The sequence below is a fragment of the Miscanthus floridulus genome, chromosome 6 (genome assembly GCF_019320115.1).
Source record: "Miscanthus floridulus cultivar M001 chromosome 6, ASM1932011v1, whole genome shotgun sequence".
NCBI lineage: Eukaryota > Viridiplantae > Streptophyta > Magnoliopsida > Poales > Poaceae > Miscanthus > Miscanthus floridulus.
In genome coordinates, this window is record NC_089585.1 from 96,082,312 (window position 1) to 96,106,218 (window position 23,907).

Below are 23,907 nucleotides of genomic sequence, written 5' to 3' on the forward strand. Positions count from 1 at the left end.
GTTCACAGAGATTTAGAATGGATTGGGGGTGGATGATGCTAGGGTTTGGAATTGGGGGCTTGGAGACCAAGTATTTGGCCAGTGGCGCGGGATATAGCGCGCGCGAGGGAAAATGGCAGGAGCGCGCGCGGGAAAGCCAAGCGAGCGCGCGCGGTGGGAGCTGGTGAGGCGGCGGCGGGTGCAGCGATTCTGCGCTTTTGGGCTTCTGTAGTATTTGTTAGCTGAAAAAATACAATTTATAAGTTAAACAAGTCCAAATAAACAGGACCCTCAAAGAAACTACCCGAGTCCTCCCAATGTTGTTTCTGCGGTTTTATCGCGCCTTGAATGGAGCGAAGGCGTCGAGTCGTGAGGAAGAAGCATGTTCGCTTGTTATTTTCAGCCAGTCAACAGTGTTTTTCTTTCACAACAAATCAGCATCAACTAGACTTATCAGCCCAGAAACCGACTAACGAACAGAGCCGATTTCTTTGTTTTGCAGTCTCTCTCCTTATTAACTCTAGGCCACCTCAGTAATTTTCTAGGGCCACCTCAGTAATTTGTTTAGCTATCAACTTAATTAAAATAGATAGACAGCCTGTTCGTTTGGCTGTGGCTTGTCGTAAAGGATCGTAAATTTCTAGTCGGAACAATATTTTTCTCTCACATAAACCAGCCAACAGTACTTCTTCATGAACCAGCAACGATACAAACCAGCCAACCGAACAGGCTGTAAGCTCAATAAATAGTCCATTGGAACTGACCTAAGTTGGCAACATTAATTACTACTATAGTGGAATGCAGAGAGCTAGATTTATCTAGAGTTGGCATTATTCAGCACTTACGGCTAGTAAAGTACTAGAGAAATCTACAAATGATCTAAAATTGACAATATTAACTATACTAACTACAGATACTAAAAATACAGATATTCACAAAATCATCTAGAGTTGACAATATATATGTGTAAAATTTTGCGGTGCTTAGAAAAAACTATAGCCAACCATTTGTATAGATCATATGGCTATAAAATAAGAATAACCAATGTAGAGGAATGTAAGTCGTGGGTCGAAACCTAAAACGTATGGGTCCAAAAACCAAAAATATATGAGCAAAGAATTATTTTTAAAATAAATTTAAAGGGTAGAATAATACTTTCGCTGACCATCATTCAGTCTCTATCTCCGCTCAATACGCGCTCCGCGCCGGTCTTCTGCTCGCCGCCCACCGCCCAGGGAGTTGAGCCGTCCTGCACTCGTCGCCGCCGGCGGAGGATCTGAGCCGTCCTGTGCCCGCAGACCAGCACAGACGCCAGGACGCCGTCCAACAGTGCCGACCTCGGAACACCATCGAGGAGCACTGCACAGACCTTCATCCTCCGTAGAGACTGCTTCGTGGAGCTTTGCAGCTGCAGCACGTAATCAAGCAGAGCCACCTGGGAGTTGCCTCACCAACTTGCAACAGGTTCAAAACAGAACTCTTCCTAGCTTCCTTTCATATTGTGGCAACGCGCATTAATGGGCGAACAACCCAACCCTAGGAACCGCCTACACCTCCAGGTGACGAAGAGCCGACATCGAGGTGCCAAACCTTCCTGTCGATGTGGACTCTTGGGGAAGATCAGCCTGTTATCTCTAGAGTAACTTTTATCCGTTGAGCGATGGCCCTTCCACTCGGCACCGTCGGATCACTAAGGCCGACTTTCGTCTCTGCCCGACGGGTGAGTCTTGCAGTCAAGCTTCCTTCTGCCTTTGCACTCGAGGACCAATGTCCGTCTGGTCAAAGGATACCTTTGCATGCCTCTGTTACCTTTTGGGAGGCCTACTTCCTGTAGAAACTTTCGACCTGAGACTGTCCCTTGGCCCGTAGGTCTAACACAAGGTTAGGATCCGAGCTCTTCCAGAGTGGTATCTCACCGATGGCTCGGGCCCCCGAAAGGAGGCCTCCTTCGCCTTCCACCTAAGCTACGCAGGAAAAGCCCAAAGCCAATCCTAGAGAACAGCTTCGGGTCTTTCTGGCCTGCTGCGGCACGACGTGATGCGAGATGCTGGTGGCGGTGTGGCATTGTAGGGCGACGGAGGTTCGTCGTTGCAGGCCCTATCACCCTACGGAGGCGTGTGGTGGTGAGGGCGACAGCCATGCGATTGGCGCCAACCCAGAGAGGCAGCAAGGCGTGCGACGAGGTGGTGAGGCGGCGAGCCGGTGACCTAGAGGCGGTGACGCAGAGAGCAGCGAGATCCCGCGACAGCAGGCAGCAGCGACTCCATCCTGTTCGTGGAATTGGTTAGGGAATCAAGTACTAAACTACCCTTGAGTACAAATAATTAATTTTCTTAATTAATAGATGCAGTAAATAATTTCCAAGTGAGGAACCACCGTTCCTCCCGTAACAAAGCTCTGTATATATTAATAAAAAGGGCTCTTGCGTTTGTACCCTTGTTTTGTATCGAAATTGTGATTTTACCCCTATTTTTTGACTTTGTGAATTTACCCCTATGATTTCAAAACAAAGCACCAGTTTGGCCCTGCTCCGTCATCCACTCCTAACGGTGTTAACTTTTGTAACAAAGGACAAATATGCCCTTGTGATTTTACCCTCCTTCTCGCTCTGCGTCTCCCAGCCCGACACAAGGGGCGGCGGCGGCCGCCGCACTCTCTCCTCACGTACGCGCGCCCCCTCCCCCTCCCTCCCCCTCTCTAGCCCGACGGCGCCTCACCACTCCCCTCCCAGCGGCGTTCCTCTCCCCGGCGGCGCGGTGGCTGGAGCTCGCGCGCGGCGCGGTGGCGAGGGCCGCAACCGCGTCCCTCGCGGCTCGAGGCGGGTGATGCGACGGGAGGCGAGATCCAGCGATGCTCCTCCGCTCCCCCGGCCAGATCTAGTGGCGGTGCAGGGGATCGAGCCCCCTCTCTCCTCCCTCCGGCGATGGTGCGGCGCGTGGACGACAGATCCGGTGGCAGCTCAGCGTGGGGACGTCGGATCCGGTGGCGGCACGGGGGAGCCCCCAATCTCCTCCCTCCAGCGACGGCGCGGCACGGGGACCGAGGAGCTCCTCTATCTCCTTGTCCAGCGGCGTGGATCTAGGCGAGGTCCTCCCTCTCCCTCAAGCCCGCCGGCCATGCCGTGACGCCCACGTGCCTTGACCCGAGCGTCGCGACCGGGCACCGTTGCTGCTCTGCGCGCACCGCGGTCGTGGGCGAGCGCCACGCCCCGCGATGCTTGCTAAGCTGACACTGACCACTCCGGAGGAGAAGCGTGCACCCCCTCTCGATCTATCCCCGACCGTGTGGTTTGCCTATGGCTGGACGAGCAGGAGGTTGAAGATAAGATGAGGGGCAACATGGTCTTTGTGCCTCTGTTTGCAGGGATTTTGATTTTTTTAATTCATTTATTCCATGTCCATCTAACAGACATCCAAACTAGGGACAAACGGATGGTTTGTTTTAAAATAACAGGAACAAAATCACAAAGTTAAAAAAATAAAAACAAAATCACAATTAGACTGCTGGACATGGGGAAAAACATCATTTTCCCTGGTAAAAATAACCACGGAAATCACGGAAAGAGCCGCCGTCCACCGCACCGTGCCGCTGGCCGCTGTGCCAGCCACACCGAGCTCTACGGTGAGCGACAGGTGTATTCCACTGCCCCCACATCCCCAGAAGGCCAGAAGCCAGAGCCGCGTCAGACGCGGGCCCCCCCTATCTGGCCCCGGAAGCAGGGCCCGTCATTGCTTCCCCTAACCTTATAGACTGAGCGCAAACGCCAAAATTTGGAGACCCTTTTGACCCTTTTTGCTTCTTCTCTCGCCCCACGCCCTCCTTCCGCTTTCACATACGGAGTACGCCTCCTTCTGCACAATCTATTTTCCCCTGGGTCCGCACCCAAACCCCGGACGGCCACACGCGCTCCGCCGTCGCATCGCCGCGAGCGATCGCATTGGCGGCGCCCGCGCCTCCAGCGTCGATGGCGGAGGGCTCTTCTAGGTGAGCGCGCCGGCCTCCTGCGATCCTTTTGCGCGCCGTTTCGCGCCTTTGTGGGCGGTTGGGGGGGCGAGTTTTGAATTTCTCACGCGTGTTTTGTTTGGTGGCTGGTTCTGGTTGCAGGGGTTACCCGTCCGGCTCCGGGGAGGGGTGGAGATTGGTGCTCCACGACCCCGACGTCGTCGAGGTGTCGGCGGAGACTGCCGCTCAGTGGAGCTCTTCCCGTCGCAAGAAGCTGAAGCTGCCCCAGGTGAAGCGGGAATCGGAAACGCGTTTCTTTCACTCTCTCTGTTTTCGAACCATCGTTTTTATTCGGCGTCCGTGGGCTGTTTGGTGCTCGGTAGAGAAGTTCTAATGCGCGACTGGGGTGTGGCGATTTGTGAGAATAAAGGGTCCACAACTTTTTGGGTCGCGTATAGTGAGGCCCTGTTTTGGTCCCATAAGTCAGGTGACTGAAAATAGTGATTTATAAGTCATTTGATTGTAGATGACTTATAAGCTCATGCCTGTTAAGTGAAAGGTGTGGGCCCCACGTGGAAAAGGGTGGCAGCTTATTTCTTATAAGCAGGGGTGACTTATGAGTTGGTGGTGTTTGGCAAAATCAGTCACTTATTTCACTTTTTAACTTATAAGTAGGTGACTTATTTGGAACCAAACAGGCCGTGAACTTTTTGTGAGAATCAGTGGTGAGCCCCGTGGTTTGGTAGTGCTCACGTGAGTATATTGTGGGGGAATTGATTTGGGTTGGCAACCGCGTTTAGTATCGGGGCGATTTGAATTGAACGAATTTGATCTAAACTTTCTGGTGCTGGATTATGATGCACTTTGTGCTGTACCATTTTGTTATCTGAATCGTGTTTGCATTATCGATATTATAGCTTCAAGCAGGTGTCTGGTCTTGCAGTCTGCTGTTGTTTACTGTCCACTAGTGGACACGCACGACACGCACGTGTCTATAAGAAATCTTTCATAATGGATGATTCTAGCATGATGGAGTTGCAGATTAATGCACTTGTGATTATTCATTATTGTGACTTACAATTATTTTCTAACCTCTACAAGCCGAGGCATCTCGCTTCCCATGAGCTCCTCCCGTCTTCTAGCACTTCTTCCCTCGCTGGCTCATGTGGCGAGCAAAGGATTTTTATTGGAACAAATAATTAAGGCTTGTATTCCTCTTAGCTACAGCCTACAGGAGGGGAAAAGGAGACAATTGACTTAAAAGTAATGTCACTCCTAGAATAACAGCGCTGGTCATTGCTCTTAAACAAAAAAAGATCAGATCAGCAAAAATGAGTAAATTTGGCCAGATTTACAATGCTGGAGATGGTCTGGTTATTAGCAAACCTAGTAGTCTATTTTCTTCAAATACGATGTTGTTGTGATAACTTCTGAGCTTGAATAGAATGCTAATCAAAATATGATGATCCTAGAGAACATCCTTAATTTTGCTACCCTCACCGGCTACTGTTAAACTGTAACTTTTTCATCTTGTGTCAGGACATGCTCTTTTTACTAAAATGCATTTTTTCCAAATATAGTTTTGTGCCATTCATACGTGAACTAATTTGCTACTTGCACTCACCAATGCATGGTGGCAGGAGCCTTGAGCAGCAGCAGCATTTTTGGATCCATGTTAGAAAAGGGCGTGTGCTTACTTTTCATTGATCACAACCACAGTGAGCTACAGAGATGCTCCAACCTCTGCAATAGAGTAACCTTATTTTTTTTCTTGTTATCAATGTTATGGAACAGAGCTTCACCTACAACACAATCAGTCAGATGCCTTTTTTGTGGGGAAAAAAAGAGCATGTATGTGGTATACTGGTATCACAACAGTGGCAATAATGGTTGACAAACAAAAACTGAAACTTTCAGTTGAGAAACATATACAGACATCTATGTAGGATGGCTATACTAAGATACTGGTGTGAATAGCATAGGCAAAATACTTAAAAGAATGATGTGTACAAATAGCCTGCCTCTGCATGCTCAGAGTCCTGAAGCAAGCAGTGCGTACAGTTTTTACAAATATTAATATAAGGATGTTTTATGTGCATTCTCAGATGATTCAGTGCCAAAAATTACATAGTTCACCATATATTCAGAACCTTTATAGACTGGCTATCTATTTGCATTTTCGGTGTGATAATCACCAGATGACCGGACTGTAATTAACAACAAAAAAGAACGGGCAAAAAAACATTATTTGTGCTTTCAATTCTAGACCTTCTCAAATACCAGGCATTATAAATCTCAGACACCAATGTCAAATTCAGTTTCATACTGGAAGGCGAAACCAGGCTTATATATGATTTACATCCCTAAAAAAGAATCCATAAATCCACTCCTGCCTTGGCATCCTATTGGTATCACATAACAAAGCATAGTACAACCTAAAGGCAAGCAGAAGGCAAAACAACAAAGAAATGGCGTATGGTGTATACTGATATTATCATTCAGAGGCATAAAGACAAAGCACCTAGTTACTTTATGCTCACCTGGAAGGTAGAATTCACTGCAAGAGGTACATTTAAATTAATCAACCTGCAATGGAAGAAGGGACATGCCATCAACACAACAAGACCTTTCCTACACGAAATGGATGTTAAGAACAATAACCACAGTATTAACTTCAAAATTATAAGCCTTCTCTGCAAGTGAGAAGGCAACTCACCCACTTATTTTCTGGGGATATCCTAGAAAGAACATGTTGGATAGAACACTCCAAGAACCCAGATGTCTTGATAAATATTCCAACAGAAGCTCGTTTGCTATTTGAAAAGTGGATGGAATCATAGAGTTTAATTACCATAAAACAACCGACAAGAAACACGCCTGCTGAAATTTGTAAATGCACCTTTGTAGCAATAAAAAAATAAATATATATTTCTACAGCAGTGATGAATGTATTTTGTATTGCAGACCATCAGATACTTTAGCATGGTATCCCTCAAGTGCTGTCTTTGGAAGAAGCAGGGAATTTGCTTGAGATAAACACAGCATAGCCATCATGTGCAAAACTAACAACACCTCATACCAAGAACTGAATTGAACTATGCAGTATCTTTACCAACAGAAGCCAGCTAATCAGTACTTTTCAATAAAACCATAAAACATACATTGACAGGGACACAACAATCTCTGTATCATCCTTGCTCATTTACAACCTGCTAGCAATAATCTCTTTCCTTTCAATGCATGAGAAACTATAATTCAGTTTCTTCCAAGGGAATGAAGAAATATGAATATCCATCTTTGCATCTAATCTAAAGCATAAAGACATCTATTATCGATGTTTGGGTTGGAGATGATATCTATGCATCAGTTGTAGAAAGCAAATTACCTGTTTCTCAAGTCCTCCAATGTCATTGTAATCCTCTGTAGGTTTCTCATCTACTTCCAAATTCCAATGCCATAACCCGTGACTCATACTCTGAAGGCAATGTGTCCGGTATCAAGTAGCTGTTTTTGTTAATCCCAACTAAATCGCTAGGCTTCAGCTTATTATCAGGGTCAACTAATCCAATTTCCTGAAGGAATATGGTCTGCATTTAACCCAAGAATTAAAAATGAATCTGAGTTCTTCATAACTGCCAAAATCAACCAACTACAAATGGCATGTGGAACTAAACACATGCATTGCTGAATTACAATATGTGCAATACAGAACATAAAATGTAATCCAACTCTAACAATTAGGGATCAGGATACCTTGATTTTTTTTTAAAAAACATAGGCTTTAGGGCCGCCGGCATCTGGCTCGGCAGGTAGGTGCTCCTGGTAGGGGCCTTGCTAGTCGTCACCACGGAGGTTGCGGAACTCGTTGTCGCGGTACGGCTTCAGCGCCGCCGCCATCTGGGCAGTCGTGCTCAGCAGGCAGGGGACCCTGGCCACCTAGCAGCTGAGGGGCCAGCCGAGCGGGGCCGAGGCGCCAGGGCGGCCAGCCGGCCACTGCTGGGGCGCTGGGGCTGGGCAGCGGCCGGCGGCCGGCAGAGGGGCGAGGGCGGACGGCGGAGTCTCGGAGCGCAGAGGGAAGGGGCGAGCCGGCGAGGGCCCTTGTCCTAGATGTGCACCTCAGAACTCTTCGCCTCCACGCGGCTGCTGTGACTGTGACCCTATCGGCGGCCCTGGTCCTGGTCTCCTGGATGCGCTCCTCGGAACCCTTCGCCTCCACGCGGCTGCTGGGACACAATCGTCGGCGTCGGAGCCAGCGCCGATCAAGGTTGCCATGCCTATGACGAGCATGAGCAGCGACGCGGCCATCTGAAGGCAAGCGCATCCGGCAATCAAATCAACGGATCTTCGATTCGATGAGGAGATGCTGTGCACCAGGAGCGGCGTCTGTCGTCCTCGGCACTGGCGTGTCCTCCCACCGGCTTCCCGTGAGCGAGGTCGTGTCCGCTCGCCGGGGAACGGACGCGGGGAAGAAGGGTGCGGATGCGGCGGTTGCGGGGGCGCCGGCCTATAGGGCGAGCGGAGGAAAGAAGGGTGCGGATGCGGCGGTTGCGCGGGCGGGCACTTTGGGCGGCGGCGATCGTAGGGAGGGAGAGGTGACGGATGGAGATACAGGGGCGGCGCGCGCGATAGTGTCAGGCGGGTACAAGCGGGCGGGTAACAAGCCCTTGGTGAAAAAAAGTTCGGCGGAGGCGTTCTCTTGTACAGGAAATACGCCTGTTTCATATGTTCCTGCTGTCGTTCTTTTCGTGGGTCCACATGTCAATCCCAGTTAGGTAGGAATTTTTTATGGTAACAATGGAATTTCAATTTCTTCGCTCCTTTATAGTATAGATTTGGATGTTGTAGTCATTACTTTGAGGAATTCCTTGTGGTGATCGTGGTCTGTTCTGTTTTAGCCTTTTCTGGTCAGCATTTGGATGATCAATGGAAACCTGTGATAAGCCTGATAACAGGCATGTAGTTATGTATGTACATCAACCAAGATCAGAATATAACTCATTCTCATCAGGGTCTAGGATAATTTGGATAGACAACTTATTTTTTTTGTGGCCTACTTCTCACATTTTACTTTTTTTTTTAGAAAAGGAGGTTCCCCCTGCTTTTGTATTTCAGAAAGCAAACCAAGCAGTTAAGTTCTGCGTTTTGGCGCTCCCGCCTTACAACTTCTCACATTTTACTTTCTGCGGAGTATTTATTTACCATGGCTGCATGCTAGTTTTATAAATCCTCTCCTGAAAGCAAAGAAATTTCCTTCAAAGCAAACGTACCACATGTCAGTCACCTGCATGTCAAGCATTGGTTATGGCATTTTCATGCTGTCATGCAGTTATTGAATTTTCCTTCCTCTATCCACTGACTACTGCGAATGTTGGAGTTAATCAGTTTGTATTTTAGTGATTGATTTACGGAATGTGTGGGGCTACCTTAGTATTATTTTTTAGATTCAGGAATAAAAAGCATTCCGGCCACCAACATCCACGAGTGAATGAGTAAAGCCATCCAATACAACTCTTGGGTTCTTAGACAAATCCGCAAAATGGAATCAAAACAAAAGGCAACACTCAACAGTGAACCGGCACTAAACTGAGGAAAACTTAAGCCTCCTATCCTTCTTTGTTGTCGCCATCGCAATTTTCTGAACACTTTGATCACCATGATTTCCAAATGATGACACCCTTCTTCAGTGCCCCCCCTCTCTTCTTCTATAGATAACTGTGACCATTGCAACATTATTATTTCCTTTGGTAAGATCTATTTACAATTCATGTGATTGTCCTATGCTGTAACAGGGTTTGCAACTTTTTTTTGGGTGAATCCTTTCTTTGCAGACTGCAAATCTAAAGTGATTCTTAACTTTTTATATTTCTCTGTTTTTGCTTTCTGGATGTACATGGTAATATGTGAGCATCAATTTCTTATGAAAAGGCAGCTTGTTTCTTTCAAAACTAACATAGTATTTGTGAGCTGTTCTTTGTATTCTGGAAATGAGATTATTCATGAGTTTTGTTTTGGCTTTGTTTAGGCTTATGCTTGGTACATGAACCTTGATTATCTAAGTTTGGTTTTTTAAATGTGCCAACATGTTGTTATGGTGCCACAAGACCTATCTGTTCTAAATATGTTACTTGTCCGACATATAGGTTATTCCTTCTGACATAATTGAACTTGATGCTGATGATGATCCTGATGGAGTTATGATAATTGGTGAGAAGATATCAAATCAGAAGAATAAGCAAGCAGTTGTTCATATGGATTGGCCAGAGCATACAACGGTGTTGTATTTTGTGTACTTGTTTTATATTCCCTTGGTTATTATATACTATGCCAGTGGTTTACTTTTCCTTTTCTGTTCAGGAACTACAGAGTGGTATGTCTACAAATTTGGCTGGCCCAAGTGCTATTCCTGTCATAGATGCTTTCCCATGGGATGGCCTGGGAGGTCATCATTACAATGTTGCTGGTCCAACTGCTATTCCTGCCACAAATTTTTATCCTTGGGATGGCCTAGGAGCGTATCATGGAGGTGCACTGTTACCCCCATTTTATTCTAATGAGTTTGTTGGGGCACCTGGAGAGGATCACAGTAATAAATACTATAATTATAGCACTTCACTGATGGAAAGTGGTAGCAGCTTTAGCTCTGGTACGAATAATTACATGGATGTTCCACCTGGTGCGGGAGCAGTTTTACCATGGGGGTACATGCCTTCAACTGAGATGCCACATCAGCCCAGTCAAACTAAGGTCGTCAACAGTGAAATTGATGAAAAGTACAAGACATTTAAACAGTTTGATACTGTTAGTGACTACAGTGACAATTTCTATGCATTGACAGGCCAAAGGAATGTTCATGCTGTTAAGAAGGTAGCTGTTTAAACTTTGGACATACTCTATCTTCACTTTATTTCCTCACAATTTAATATCAAGTTGGTTTATAAACAGCCATCAAAGGCCTGGGTGAAGCGGATTCAACATGAGTGGAAAGTCTTAGAGAAGGATTTGCCAGGTAAGTGGCTATTGTTTTCTATTCATGGTCTAATTTTCTAAAGATGTTACAGGTTTGTTAAATACAGATTGATCACATAATGTTTGTCCTTTACCCTCTCATTTCTACATGCTCAACAGTTCAGTAGACGTGTCGATCTTTAAAAATTCTCACGTGTGTCTAAAATGACTTCTAGTTCAATCTTAACCAGAAAATGCCATGGATGCAAATTGTTTTCATGCGTAGTGCAATATTTTCATGTAGTTACTGGTACTTTCTTCTAAATCGAACAGAGACAATATATGTACGAGTTTATGAGGATAGAATGGACTTGCTTAGAGCTGTCATCGTTGGACCATCAGGCACTCCATATCATGATGGGCTTTTCTTCTTTGATGTCTATTTCCCTTCTCGATATCCAAGTAAACCTCCGGTGAGAATACTTTGATGCCCTATGTATCTATGGAAGCTTGTTTTCCTTTGTTCTCCATTTATAAGAATATGCGTGACAATAGATACGACTGTTCTTTCAGCTAGTGAATTACCGATCTGGAGGATTGCGGCTTAACCCAAATCTCTATGAGTGTGGTAAAGTCTGTCTTAGCCTCTTAAACACCTGGTCTGGTACTGGATGCGAGATGTGGAACCCATCTAATTCAACCATGTTGCAAGTCCTGGTCTCCATTCAGGCGTTAGTGTTGAATTCCAAACCTTATTTCAATGAACCTGGGTATGCAATGCATGCTAACACTTCTCAAGGCGAGAAGCAATCTATGGCATACAATGAAGAAACGTTTTTGCTATCCTGCAGAACAATGCAGTACTCTCTTCGGAATCCACCAAAGGTATGGAGATGCATGATCTGTTTATGTTTTTGCTTGCTATATAAGTTTTTGTGGATGCATCTATCTCTGTTTTCTTAAGAAACAACTCTTTCTCCACAAACAATGTCTGTCATTTGATCCAGGAGCCTTCCGTTAGATAGGAACAACTTGCTAAATACTGAGAACTCTCGAATAGAGTATTAGAATGTTAGATCCGCGACATCCCCAAGGGAAATTTCTTTACCGCAAGGTCGAGAAAAGGCCCTGAAAGATGGCTGAGAACTCTCGAATAGAGTATTAGAATGTTAGATCCGCGACATCCCCAAGGGAAAATTCCTTACCGCAAGGTCGAGAAAAGGCCCTGAAAGATGGCTTCCCATGACGCACCTACAGCACGTAAATCTCTGTAAATAGTTACACAGCGGCGGACCTTTATTTTCGTGCAACCCAGGATTTGAACCTTGGCTGGCAGCCTCCCAACCGGAGGACCTACCACCGCGCCATTGACGTGTTTGCAACTTTGTGGAGTAGATTGACAAAGCTAACAATGAGCCCTTTATGAAAAAAAGGGTTAACCCTCGACTCACCGTCTTAATGCTTCCAAATCTGAAGTGTGTTCCCTTTTTCAGCATTTCGAGGACTTCATTGTTGGCCATTTCCGCAACTATGGGCACAAAATCCTGAAGGGATGCAAGTCATACATGGACGGTGCCCAAGTTGGTTGCCTTGTCGGAGACGGCGTGCAGGATGTTGACGAGGGTGACAAAAGTTGCTCCAACAACTTCAAGGCCTCACTTAAGCCGTTATTCGAGGACCTACTGAAGGAATTCACCAATATAGGAGTCAACTGTGATGAATTCCGGAATCCTGGAGATACTAACATTGAAGCAGACACCATACTGAAGGTATAGCGCAGCAAGTAATGGAAGTTCAAAAGTAGGGAGGTTGACACTTGACAGATTTTGCTTCGCAACAGGAGGATTGACAGATTTTGCTTCTGGGGAGGGGCATAGTTGGGTTCTATCCCCAGAAGGATGTTTGGGGGCACAAAGGCCCACAATAAACCATGTGCAACTAACTGAGCCCTGCTTTTGGTCGTTAGTTTCTTTATAAATCCTCCCAGTCTGCCATTCTTTTCTAGACACAAGTTGCACGTGGCGTATTCTATCTAGAATTAGAAACAGTACTTTTACATCAGTCTGCCATGTGTATCTTTTGCGTGGTGTTACCCCTGTGCACCTTTGTGTGCCGGCCGGTTGTGTCCGCATTGCTCTTGCCATTTACAGACAAGCCGGATAAGCGACAACGCTCTCTGTCAGGCTGGCGCGCTTCGTGGGAGCAAATCCAAACTTCAGTCGTTGGCCTACTATTTGGCATTTTGGCTTGCTCCAGTAATCCAGCTAGTGCTGGTAACTTGCTGTTCGTTTTTCTTCCTCTGTGCGCCCAAATCGGAGCGGGCTGAATTTTGGCCGGCTGCCCAGTTTAGCAACAGGCTGAATGAATCCAAACGCGCCTGGGTCATTGCCTCGTTCCCTTCTTGTTCTTGGTAATCTCAGCCAGCCCTGTCAGCTTATGCCTGTCATGTAGTAGGTTGTTCTGTCCTCCGCAGCCAAAAGATGGGTGTGCCCTATGGTGGCGGAGCAACAGCGGAGATGGTGTAATGCCGGCAAGGATGGATGTTGCCGGTGGAGCTAGCTCCGCTATAATCCGTCGCCCCGTAGTATTTTTTCTACCTTTTCAGACGGGTTGTATTACTTCTGCATGCAGCGACGGAGGCTGCCCTACCGATCCTGGGCATGTCCAGCCCCCTTAAGCCATCTCTTAAAATTTTATGTATATATGTATTAGGTAGAAAGATAAAAAAACCTCTATTCTTTTGTTCAACCCCTCTTAAAATTTTTTCTGGCTTCACTGTCTGCATGGTTACCTTTTCCACTTCCAGCGACAGGGCACTCAACACAATCAGAAGACCCTCAGAAATTGTTAGTTCCGGTGATAGCATCCCTCCCTCAGGTGACTGAATTTTGTTTCTCTTCAGTCGATGCTTGTGGTCTGTGGATGTGCACCCTTGCTTCCTGTCCCACCCTTGGGTCTGCTATCATCGCCTCTAGCCCCTATGTTCAAAGATAAGGTTGACTGAAGAAAACTGGGATGGATATGAAACGTGTGTCTTGTTTCGTGGAGACTGGGGATGGATAACGGTAACTTCTCCATTATTGCGCACTATGGCTGTGAGCACTTGAGTTGCAGCCCGTGCTGAGCAATGCATCTTTCCCGACGACTTGAAGTCGCGCATCTTCGTCCTGCAGTGGAGCAGTATCGGTTAAACTCAGGGAAAGTATACCGCCCGATCGAACAGGTCACTAAGTATTGACGTTTCACTGATCTTGTATCTAACTGAGGTCTTGGTCTCCCACTCTCCCTTAGAATTCTGAACCATACAATCGTATATCTCTTAGCTGCCGTTATGCATACGTTCGTGAATGCGCAATGCGGACGATGCAGGAAGCAGCAGATTGTACTACATGAACATGATACACAATTTGTATCCACCACGCGAACCTTGGTATTGTCTCCCTCGTCTCCTCCACTACTAAAAGCGACTGCACCAACGCTACTCGATAAAACCAGCAATAGCCCATCGTCTTGCTGCCTCCACTTGCCGGAATGGCGCGGCCTCAGAGGCACGACGCCTCCGCTCACCACTTCCTTCTCCTCCACCTCCTGCTGCTGCTTCCCTCCGCCAAAGCAGCGTCCTTCTCCACGCTCTGCGGCTCCACTCCCCCGCGCGACCTGCAGCAATCCCATGGCGCAGACCTCGCTGTCCCTTCTTCGATCACCGCCGGTCACTTCTCCGGCGGCGGCGATCTCCGCTTCGCCCGCGACCGTCCCTACACCCGCGCCCTGACCTTCTACCCCCGCGGCAGCTCGGCCAGGGCCACCTCGGAACCCGCCGTTACCCATCTCTCTGCCACGCTCACCCTCGAGGGGACCCGCGCCCGCTTCGGCTGGCGCGCCCGCGACAGTGGCCGCCCCCACTCCGTGTCTTTCGACCTCGACGGCTACTACTACTACAGCTCCACCGCCACTTCCACCGCGGAGGCGGAGCTCTGCATGGTCGGCTCCGGCTCTTACGCTAGGGAAGATGGCTTCGGTGTGGTCGTCCTCTCTGACGTCGTGCTCCGCCTCCACCTGCCGCAGCCGTCCAACCTCTCCCGGCCCTTCGTCACCGGCAGCGTCAAGGGCACCGGCTTCGGTCCCATCGCCCTCCTCGCGTATGCCGAGGATGACTACGCGTACGGACAGGCCGCCTCCTGCCCGGCGCCGCCCGTCCCAGTGCGACAGGTGCTCCGCGCGGCCGCGGGGGACCACTCGTGCCACCAGCTCAGGGCGCTGCTCCGAAGCTCCTACAGCCTGGAGTACAGACCCAATGAGCACGACGGTGCTAGCAGCAGCAGCTTCCCGCTGCGGCTGCGCCACGGGAGTATGTACGTGAACCAGATGCGCTGTGCCGCCGACGGCGCCGTGCGCGCGTACATGGTGTTCTACGCCAATCAATCGGACGCCTCACCATCCAGCAACTACACGGCAGTGGGGAGGCGTACCTTCGTGATCGGAGACAAGGCGCTCGTCGCCGACGGGTTCTGGGACCCGAAGCGAACCCAGCTCTGCCTGCGGGCGTGCCGGGTGGCGAGTTCGGCCAAGCCCCGCGCCGACCTACAAGTCCGCGAGTGCGGGATCGGGGTCAGCTTCTGGTTCCCGGCTGTGTGGTCGATCCGGGACCGGAGCATCGTGGCTGGGATGATCTGGAACACGAGCGGGAACAGCGACGCCGGCAACACAGCAGGCGTGATCTCGGTGTCAAGAACCGGGAGCTACAGGGGCAACCTCTCCGGCATCAGCTACAACTACACCCGGGTGGAGGAGGCCAAGAAGCACTACGACTCCAACCCGGCGTTGAGCAAGGAGCGCAAGGGCAGGTTCCCCGGTAACTACTCGTATCGGGACTTCACGTTCCGATTCTTCCTGGAGAAACAAGGTTTGACCGGGTATGCCAGGCCAGTCACCATTGGCTCCGCCTTGGTTGAAGGGGACGAGATGATGGCTGACGCGGCCTTCTCTCAGCATGGAGCAGCGGAGGTCAACAAGCAGAGGCTGTTGAATGTCAGCTACAGTTTGGAATACCAGGTTGCCTCTGCGAATGCGAGTTCGCCTCGGTTGCAATTGCAACGCATCTCCGCGGAGGGTGTCTATGACATTAAGACAGGCTCCCTGTGCCTGGTGGCGTGCCAAGTGACCAATGGTTCGTCCGACGACTGCGACGTCCTAGTGACCTTCCAGTTCGCTCCGGTGAACTCCGTGGAGGGAGAGCGTGGGATTGGGACGATCACGAGCCTGAGAAAGAAGGGCGATCCTCGGTACTTCGAAGCAATGTACTTCGTCTCGTACGGGATGACCGTGCAGCAGATGGAGCAGTCCAGCTCCAGGATGGACATGGAGAGCATCATGATGGTGGTCTCCATGACGTTGTCCTGCGTCTTCACCGCCCTGCAGCTGCGCCATGTGAACAAGCACCCCGAGGCGCTCCCGGCCACGTCGGTCACCATGCTCGTCGTCCTGGCCCTTGGCTACGCGATCCCTCTCGTGCTCAACCTCGAGGACATGTACACGGACACCCGGAGGCGGTACATCCTCCATCTGACGAGCGCCGGGTGGCTGGATCTGAACGAGTTCATGCTGAGGGTCAGCACCATGCTGGCGCTGGTTCTGCAGCTGCGCCTCCTCCAGCTTGCCCTGTCGCGGAGATCGACGGATCCAGCGGGGAGCAAACACGAGGACTCGTCGTCGTCCGACGCCGAGAGGAGCACGCTCTGGATATGCCTCCCGCTGTACGTCCTCGGTGCAGTCGTGGTCTGGATAGTCCACATGAGCGATGGTCCACGAGCAAGTGCGTTCTCTATTTCTGCCCCGTCGGGACCGGCGTTGGTGGACGACTTCGCGGCCTACGCGGGGCTGATCCTGGACGGGTTCCTGCTACCCCAGGTCGTCTCCAACGCGTTCTCGGGCTCCAGGGTGACGGCGCTCTCGCCGTGGTTCTACGCCGGCGGCACCGTGATCCGCGCGGCGCCGCACGTGTACGACGTGTTCAGGAAGCACAACTACGTGCCGAGCTGGAACTGGAAGCCGACGACGTACATGTACGCGAGCCCTCGCGACGACCTCTTCGGCGTCGCGTGGGACGTCGCCATACCGTGCGGGGCTACGTTGCTCGCCGCGCTTCTGTTCCTGCAGCAGCGGCTTGGGGGCGCGTTCTTGTGCTGTTCGAAGAGTAGACGGTTGGGCTCGGGCGAGTACGAGATGGTCTCCACGACCACCATTAGCTCTTAGTAGCCGTGAGCTAAGATAGCAAATTGTGCAACTGTCGTGCACTATAGTCTATAGGATGGTGGCATTTTTTTCTTTGGAATCAGTTGTTATACGTGTATTTAGTCTGCGATTACGTACCATACCAGTATGATGGTACAACATACTGGATAGTGATCGTGGCAGGTGTTGTTCAAGTTGATAGAAAGTGCTCAGCTATGCATGAGTTCGTCATATCGTCTGCAAACGGAAGAACAAACTGAGAGAGATTGAATCAGTGTCTTGAAATATTCATATGGAGTACAGTGCATCCTTGTCCTAGACAATGTAACAAACGGCTTCCATTGGCTGAGTATTGTTACAATACTACAACTCATACTTTTGTAGGACGATCACCATTTGAAGTTTTGTATAGGCATTCACCTCGTCATATAGGCATCAACCAACTTGCAATAGTGAATAGTACCTGATCTGGAATGGCTCAAGGAGCGAGGACTTCTGTCAAATCTCATCCAACAAAAGCTTTATGTGTGCCCAACAAAGAATGAAAAGCCACGAAGATAACAATCAATCTGAAACAAACTTTGAGTTCGGTCAAATGGTGTGTCTAAAACTGCAACCTCACATTCAATCTTCAGCCGCGCTTTGCACTAACCACATGATCTCCTAGCTAGTTCAATCTTCAGCGGCTTGGGGGCACGTTCTTGTGCTGTTTGAAGAGCAGACGGTCGGGCTCGAGCGAGTACGAGATGGTCTCCACGATTAGTTCTCAGTAACCGTAGCTGAGAAATTAATTTTTGTCCTTGAGGGCATGTGCTCTCCTGCTGTGCACCGTTAGATATGCACTGTGATATGTGCATGGCAGGAGAGAGACAATGGTGTTGTTTGGTTGAGGTTTTTGGCCCGTTATCGGTTCACAACGCTATGTTCACACCGCTATAGGATAACATTGGCTGTGTTCGGCTGGCTGGCCAGCCACCTCACGAAATTACTGTTCACATCATGCCAGAACAGTATTTTTCTCTCACAACAATCAGCCGGAACAGTATTTTTCAGTCCTGTCGAACAGGCCCATTACTTCTTGTTTAGTTGAGTTGGGCTGGAATCGGCTCCCACGTTAATAGATACATACGCCAAAGGGCCTCTAGTCCAACTGGTTAGAGCGTTCCGACGGCACTCCTCAGGTCCTCGGTTTGACTCCCCGTGGGAGCGAATTTTAGGCAGGGGTTAAAAAAATCCCCTCATCTGTCCCACGCCAAAGCACAGGTCTAAGGACCGGCCCGTTCTCACAGGGTGACGGTACCGCTGTGTAAGGGTAGGGCAGGGGTTCGGGGGTTTTTTGGGCCTACGTGAGCATGTCTTCTTCTTAATGCAATGTCTGGGGATGATCATACCCTCGCAGGTCCAGTTAATAGATACATACCTTCGCAACAACGTTGCTGCTCCTCTCGCAACGTTATTTGGTTACAATGCATAACACCCCTCCATGTCTTCCTCTCCCTCTCCGCTCTCTTCTTTGGCTCTGCCCCTGTGCTCCAGTGTTAACTTCCCGACGTCAACAACCCCACCCACCGACGTTCTGTGGCATCCTTGACAGTGAGGGCGGCCCATCCCATTCCCTCTTCCTCCCCCCTCTCTCCTCTCTCTTTGACCCCAATCTTTTCTCTAAACCCTAATTGTGGGTTGTGTCCTTGATTTTGATGGGAGTTTTAGTGAAAGGGAAGCTTCGAGAGGCGTATGGGGGAGAAGACAATTTGCATCAAATTGGATTGTTGAGAATCAGATTGGATCAAGTGGTATGTGTTCTTCTCCTATGAGCTTTTTCATGTTTTTGTTGATGCATTATTTTCCCTCTTGCAGTTCTATCTATCCGTTGAACCAAACAAGTGACTGTAATGTACTCTGTAAGACTGTAACATGTAGCAGCGGTAATGAGTTTCATTGTCACTGTCATTGTTCTTGTTTCTCTGTACACACATCTCAGTGCACAGTTCTATCTATCCATTGAACCAAACAAGTGACTGTAATGTACTCTCTAAGGCTGTAACATGTAGCGGCGGTAATGAGTTTCATTGTCATTGTCGTTACTCTTGTTTCTCTGTACACGCGTCTCAGTGCACATCAAATAGTGCACAACAGAAGAGCACGATTTTCCCAAGAAAAAAAACAGAAAAGCACAATTATGGTAGCGTTTGGTAGAGGTTCTCAAACAGCTCAAGGAGTCGTTTTAGCGCTCCATCAGCCAAACGGGTCCATGCTGCTCTGCTCCTTCGAAGAAGCGCCGAAAAAACCGCGAGAAAGCAGGACAGAGAATGAGAGGAGTAAATACTGGCTTCCCTAGGTTCTCCGTCTGGAGTGCTGGGCCCTTCCCGAACTGCCCTCACTGTGCGGGCAAAAACGCAAGGCAGGTGGTGGAGGCGCTGTGACGGAGGCTGACCGAGGCATAACTGATAGGCGAGCGGACCCACCAAAGCACGGGCGAGCGGAGGTGGCTTGCTGAACATGCCGTAGCGCGGGTGAGGCGGAAGCATGCGCTGGCAGTCGAGCAGACGCGCTGTAGGGGGGAGAAGTGGTGGTGTGCTCCGACGACTGAGAACCAGATATGTGCTCCGACGAACGAGCTCAAAGACGAGGCCAAACCGTCCGTGCGACCTTGTGCGAGGGAGGCAGCCGATTAGATAAGGAGAGACCGAGAGAGAAGGGAACGAAGGTAGAAAAATAGGAGAGGAAAGAAAAAGAAAAGAAAAAGGCACTATAGTCATTTCATCATTTCTATGTACTATGTGAAACTGTTTTGTCGAACGGTCCAAAAACTAATTTAGCTCCTTAAGTGAACCTACTCTACAGATGAAACCATAATTAAAGCTGTTTTGGTTAGAGCCGGAGCTCTACCTAAGGTGCCCTTTATGTGTGATTGCCCGTACCAATACGATGGTGCGTACAACATATTGCATCGTGGCAGGTCCTCTACTCCGGCTGTGCCGGCAGTAGTTTGGCTGGATGAATTATATAATCTATACCTGTCTGTTCCCTTGAGTCATAAGTACGTAATGTTTTTAGTTGTCTTATTAGGTTAAATATTAACCTTTCATTTGGTGTTGCAATCTACATTATGTGTGCAGCCCGTTTTGTCTCCATTGCTCTTGTCATATTGCATCTGAGCCGTTAAGCAACAATGCTGCTTGTCACATTCTGTAACTCTGTTTCTATTGGTATCTCAGTCTTCTCTGTCAGCTTGTTCCGCTTATCGTATAGGTTATCTCGTCTTTTGTAGCGAAGTGTAACGCTTGATTTGCATTCAGGAATTGTGGTGGCCGGCCGCTGCCGGCCCAACACCGGGCGTTGGTGTTGTAAAAACACACACACACACACACCGGGCGTTGGTGCCCGTGCTGCCGGTGGAGCGACTATTATAAAACAATCAGACGGACAACAGCCCCCGCAGCTAGCAAGCTTATCGTGCATTCCTGTTTCGCCATTGCGCGGCCCAAGATTCTTGAATCTTCCACTCACCTCTGCCTTCTCCTTGTCACCATCTTCCAGTCCGCCGCAGCCCTATCATACTCGTCGTACTCCTCGCTATGCCACTTCCCCGTCCCGTCCCGTGACCTCAACACCGGCGACCACTCCCATAGTACAGCGACAGCGAGCAATAATCTCCCCCGGATCTCCACGGGGCACTTCTCCGGCAGCGACGACCTTCTCTTCGCCCCCGAGCGATCCTACGCCCTCCGCTCCTTCTCCTTCATTCCCCGCCGCTCGGCCCACACCACTGATCCCACCGTCGTTCGCCTCGTCGCCACGCTCGCCCTCGAGGGATTTGGCGTCGGCTCGCGTCGCAGGGAACACCACCACTCAGTCACCTTCGAACTCGAAGGCTACTACTCCGCCGCCACCTCCTCCGCTGAGCTATGCATGATCGGCTCCGGTTCTTACGCAAGGGACGATGGCACCGACACTGACATCCTCTTGTCAGAGGTTGGGCTCCGTCTCCGCCTGCCTCACCCTTCGAACCTCTCCCAGCCCTTCGTGACCGGCCGCCTCGAGGGCGCCGGCTTTGGTGCCATCATCCTCGTCGCCTACGTGGACTCCCACTCCGACAGCGACGGTGACAACACATATGCAGAGACCGCCGCCTCCTGCCCACCGCTGGTCACGCCCGCGCGTGACGGGCAGCATGTGCTCGGCGCAGGCTTCTCGTGCTGCAGCTGCGACACCGGCTCATGTACGTCAACCAGATGAGCTGCGCCACTGACGGCGGCGTCCGCGCATACATGGCGTTCTACGCCAATCAATCGGACTCCTTCCCGAGCTCACTGTTCTTAGTCGGGGACGAGGCGCTCGTCGCCGAAGGGTTCTGGGACTCGTCTCGGAGCCAGCTCTGCCTGAGGGCGTGCCGGGTGGTGCGCTCAGGCTTGTCTCGGGCGGATCTGGCAGTGGGAGAGTGTGGAATCGGGGTCAGCTTCTGGTTCCCAAACACATGGTCGCTCCAGGACCGGGGAAGACCGTGGTCGGATTGATCTGAAACTCGAGCAGGGCGAGTGACGGCGACAATGTGAAGATGTCAAGAAGCGCGACATCGGTGTCAAGAAGCGCGGGATACACGGGCGACCTCTCTGACATCAAGTACAAGTACACCTTGGTGGAGAAGGCCAAGGAGCACTACCACTCCAACCCGGTGTTGAGCAAGGAAAGGAGTGGCAGCTGTTAGAATTGATCTCATCCGTCTAGACCCAACGGTCGACACAGACCCCTTGACCACGTCCTGATCGGGGACGTCCAGCCATCTACTGACTGATGGGCCCTCGTCGCACAGTGCCTATAAAGAGGAGGTGGGGCAAACGGCTCAGGGAACGAGGTTCACCGCCGCCACAGCCCAACTGTCCTAACCCTAATCCGATCCAGAGGGTGGCACTGCCAGCGGCGGGAAGCACCACCGGACCGCCGTAGCTCCACCGCGCCGGGACTCCGTCACCTCTACACCGTCACTGCCACACCGCCACTAACACCGACGCCATGGACTCCTCGAGCTCGTCCACCAAGCCCGACGGTCTGTACCTCTCCTTTTCTCCTCTCTCTCTCTCTCTCTGGATCCATGTGTTCTAGTTCTTTCATACCGAATGGAAGTCAAAATACCCACTGATCTACTCCTAGTCGATCCAAAAGAGTTAACAATGGTATCAGAGCCGTCGATCTAGTGTGTGGATTGTGTTAGGGGTAGCAGTGTAGAAGGAGATGAGTTAGATCCGGTTCGGATCGAAAAAAAGAAATACAGAGGGTTCATCGAACCCTAAACCCTAATCAGGTGATAGAAAGAAAAAGAAAGAAGGGGATTCGAATTTGATTCGGATTACCCTAAAGAACCCTAACCCTAAAGAAATTGGACGGTCCGGGGGAAGTCTTACCAGGGCTTCCCCGCCGCCGTCACTACCGCCTCACGCGGGATGGAGCACCCGCCGCCGGCTTGCTGACGCGCGGAAAGAGAATAAAAAGAACAGAAAAGATAAGAATGGTTTAGATCCGTTCGGATCTAGACAAAGAAAGAAGGTTTTCTGAACTCTAACCCTAACTGGGTTAAGGAAAGAAAGAAGAACAGTGAGAAGAATCAGCCCGAACCCTAACTTGCCGAAACCCTAACCCTGATTCCAATCCCCGTCCCCAAATCGGATCGGATCCGAGTAGAAAAGGAGAAATACAGAAGGGGAAAAGGGGAAGAGGGAAACCCAGAGGGACTACCTCGCCGTTGTGAAGAACGGCGCGCGGGGAAAAGAGGGTCGGGCCGGGGGCTCTCCTCGTCGGGCTCCGGCCAAAGGGGCGCCACGGCCAGGCCACTCGACGGCGGCGCGCTCACCCGCTGGGGAGCGCGCACACCGGCGAGGGGGCCGGCGACGGCGCCGTTGCTCCATTGTTTCGCCTACTCCTCACTCGGTGGCTGGCTCCAGCTGCGCTGCGAAGAGAGAGTGGAGTGAGGCGAAGAGAGAGAGAGAGGGCCGAAGAGAATGAGGTTAGGGTTTCCCCAGGGGCGCGCGGCGTTGGGTTTTTAGCCTCCCAAAAATGGAGCTCGACCGTCGGATCCTGATTGACGGCCAGCGTTGTTTCGGGCCGAATAGAGCCCAGGCGGGCAAGAGGAATCCCGGCCCAGGCCCAGGTTGCGGCCTGGGCGCGGGGGAGAGGCACCGCGAGCGCCACGCGCTGCTGCTGCTGCTGGGCCGCACGCGCGGGCAGGCCTTCGGGCCGAGCAGGCTTCAGGCCAGCCGGATTACTGCTGCTGTAGGCCGGGCCAGAATGAATAGTAAATGATGTTTTGAAGTCTATTTATTTTCAGAAGCATATTTGAATGAATTTTGATCAATTTGAAGATGTAAATTTCTGGTAAAATTGCACCAACGTGTTAGATTTTCCAGAGAGTAGAAAAGTATAGTAAAATACTTCTGAAAAGTATATAAAGAAATTTTGTCAAGTTTCCGCTGCAAAGTTAAAGATGTTGTCTTCTTATTAAATTCGAACCAACGGGAGAATTTAATTTGAAGAGCAGTTATAGTTATTCAGTAAATGATGAAAAGTTTATCCTCCAGTTAAAATTGGAACCAACTGAAAAATTTTTAATTGGAGGAATAGTCGGTTGATAGTTAAGATAAATTATAATATTGTTATTTTCTGACCAACGTTGATGATAACAATATTATAAGTTTATTTATGAGTTTAAGTTTAAAGTTAAATTATGGTATTGTTATTTTCTGACCAACGTTGATTATAACAATATTATAATTTTATGAGTTTTATGATTAAAGTTTAAATCTCTGATGAATTTTG

The 23,907-nt window shown here is 49.8% G+C and overlaps 1 protein-coding gene across 1 annotated transcript; it reads left to right on the forward strand.

Annotated features, from left to right (window-relative positions):
* The first annotated feature begins 3,775 nt into the window (after positions 1-3,775).
* LOC136460855 (uncharacterized) lies at positions 3,776-18,025 on the forward strand. Its single transcript, XM_066460401.1, has 10 exons — positions 3,776-3,963; positions 4,084-4,210; positions 9,007-9,048; positions 10,062-10,193; positions 10,276-10,785; positions 10,864-10,927; positions 11,200-11,339; positions 11,440-11,751; positions 12,360-12,635; positions 14,368-18,025. The coding sequence occupies exons 1-10, from the start codon at positions 3,944-3,946 to the stop codon at positions 17,116-17,118; spliced, it is 4,374 nt and encodes a 1,457-aa protein (XP_066316498.1). The 5' UTR covers positions 3,776-3,943; the 3' UTR covers positions 17,119-18,025.
* The last annotated feature ends 5,882 nt before the right edge of the window (positions 18,026-23,907 follow it).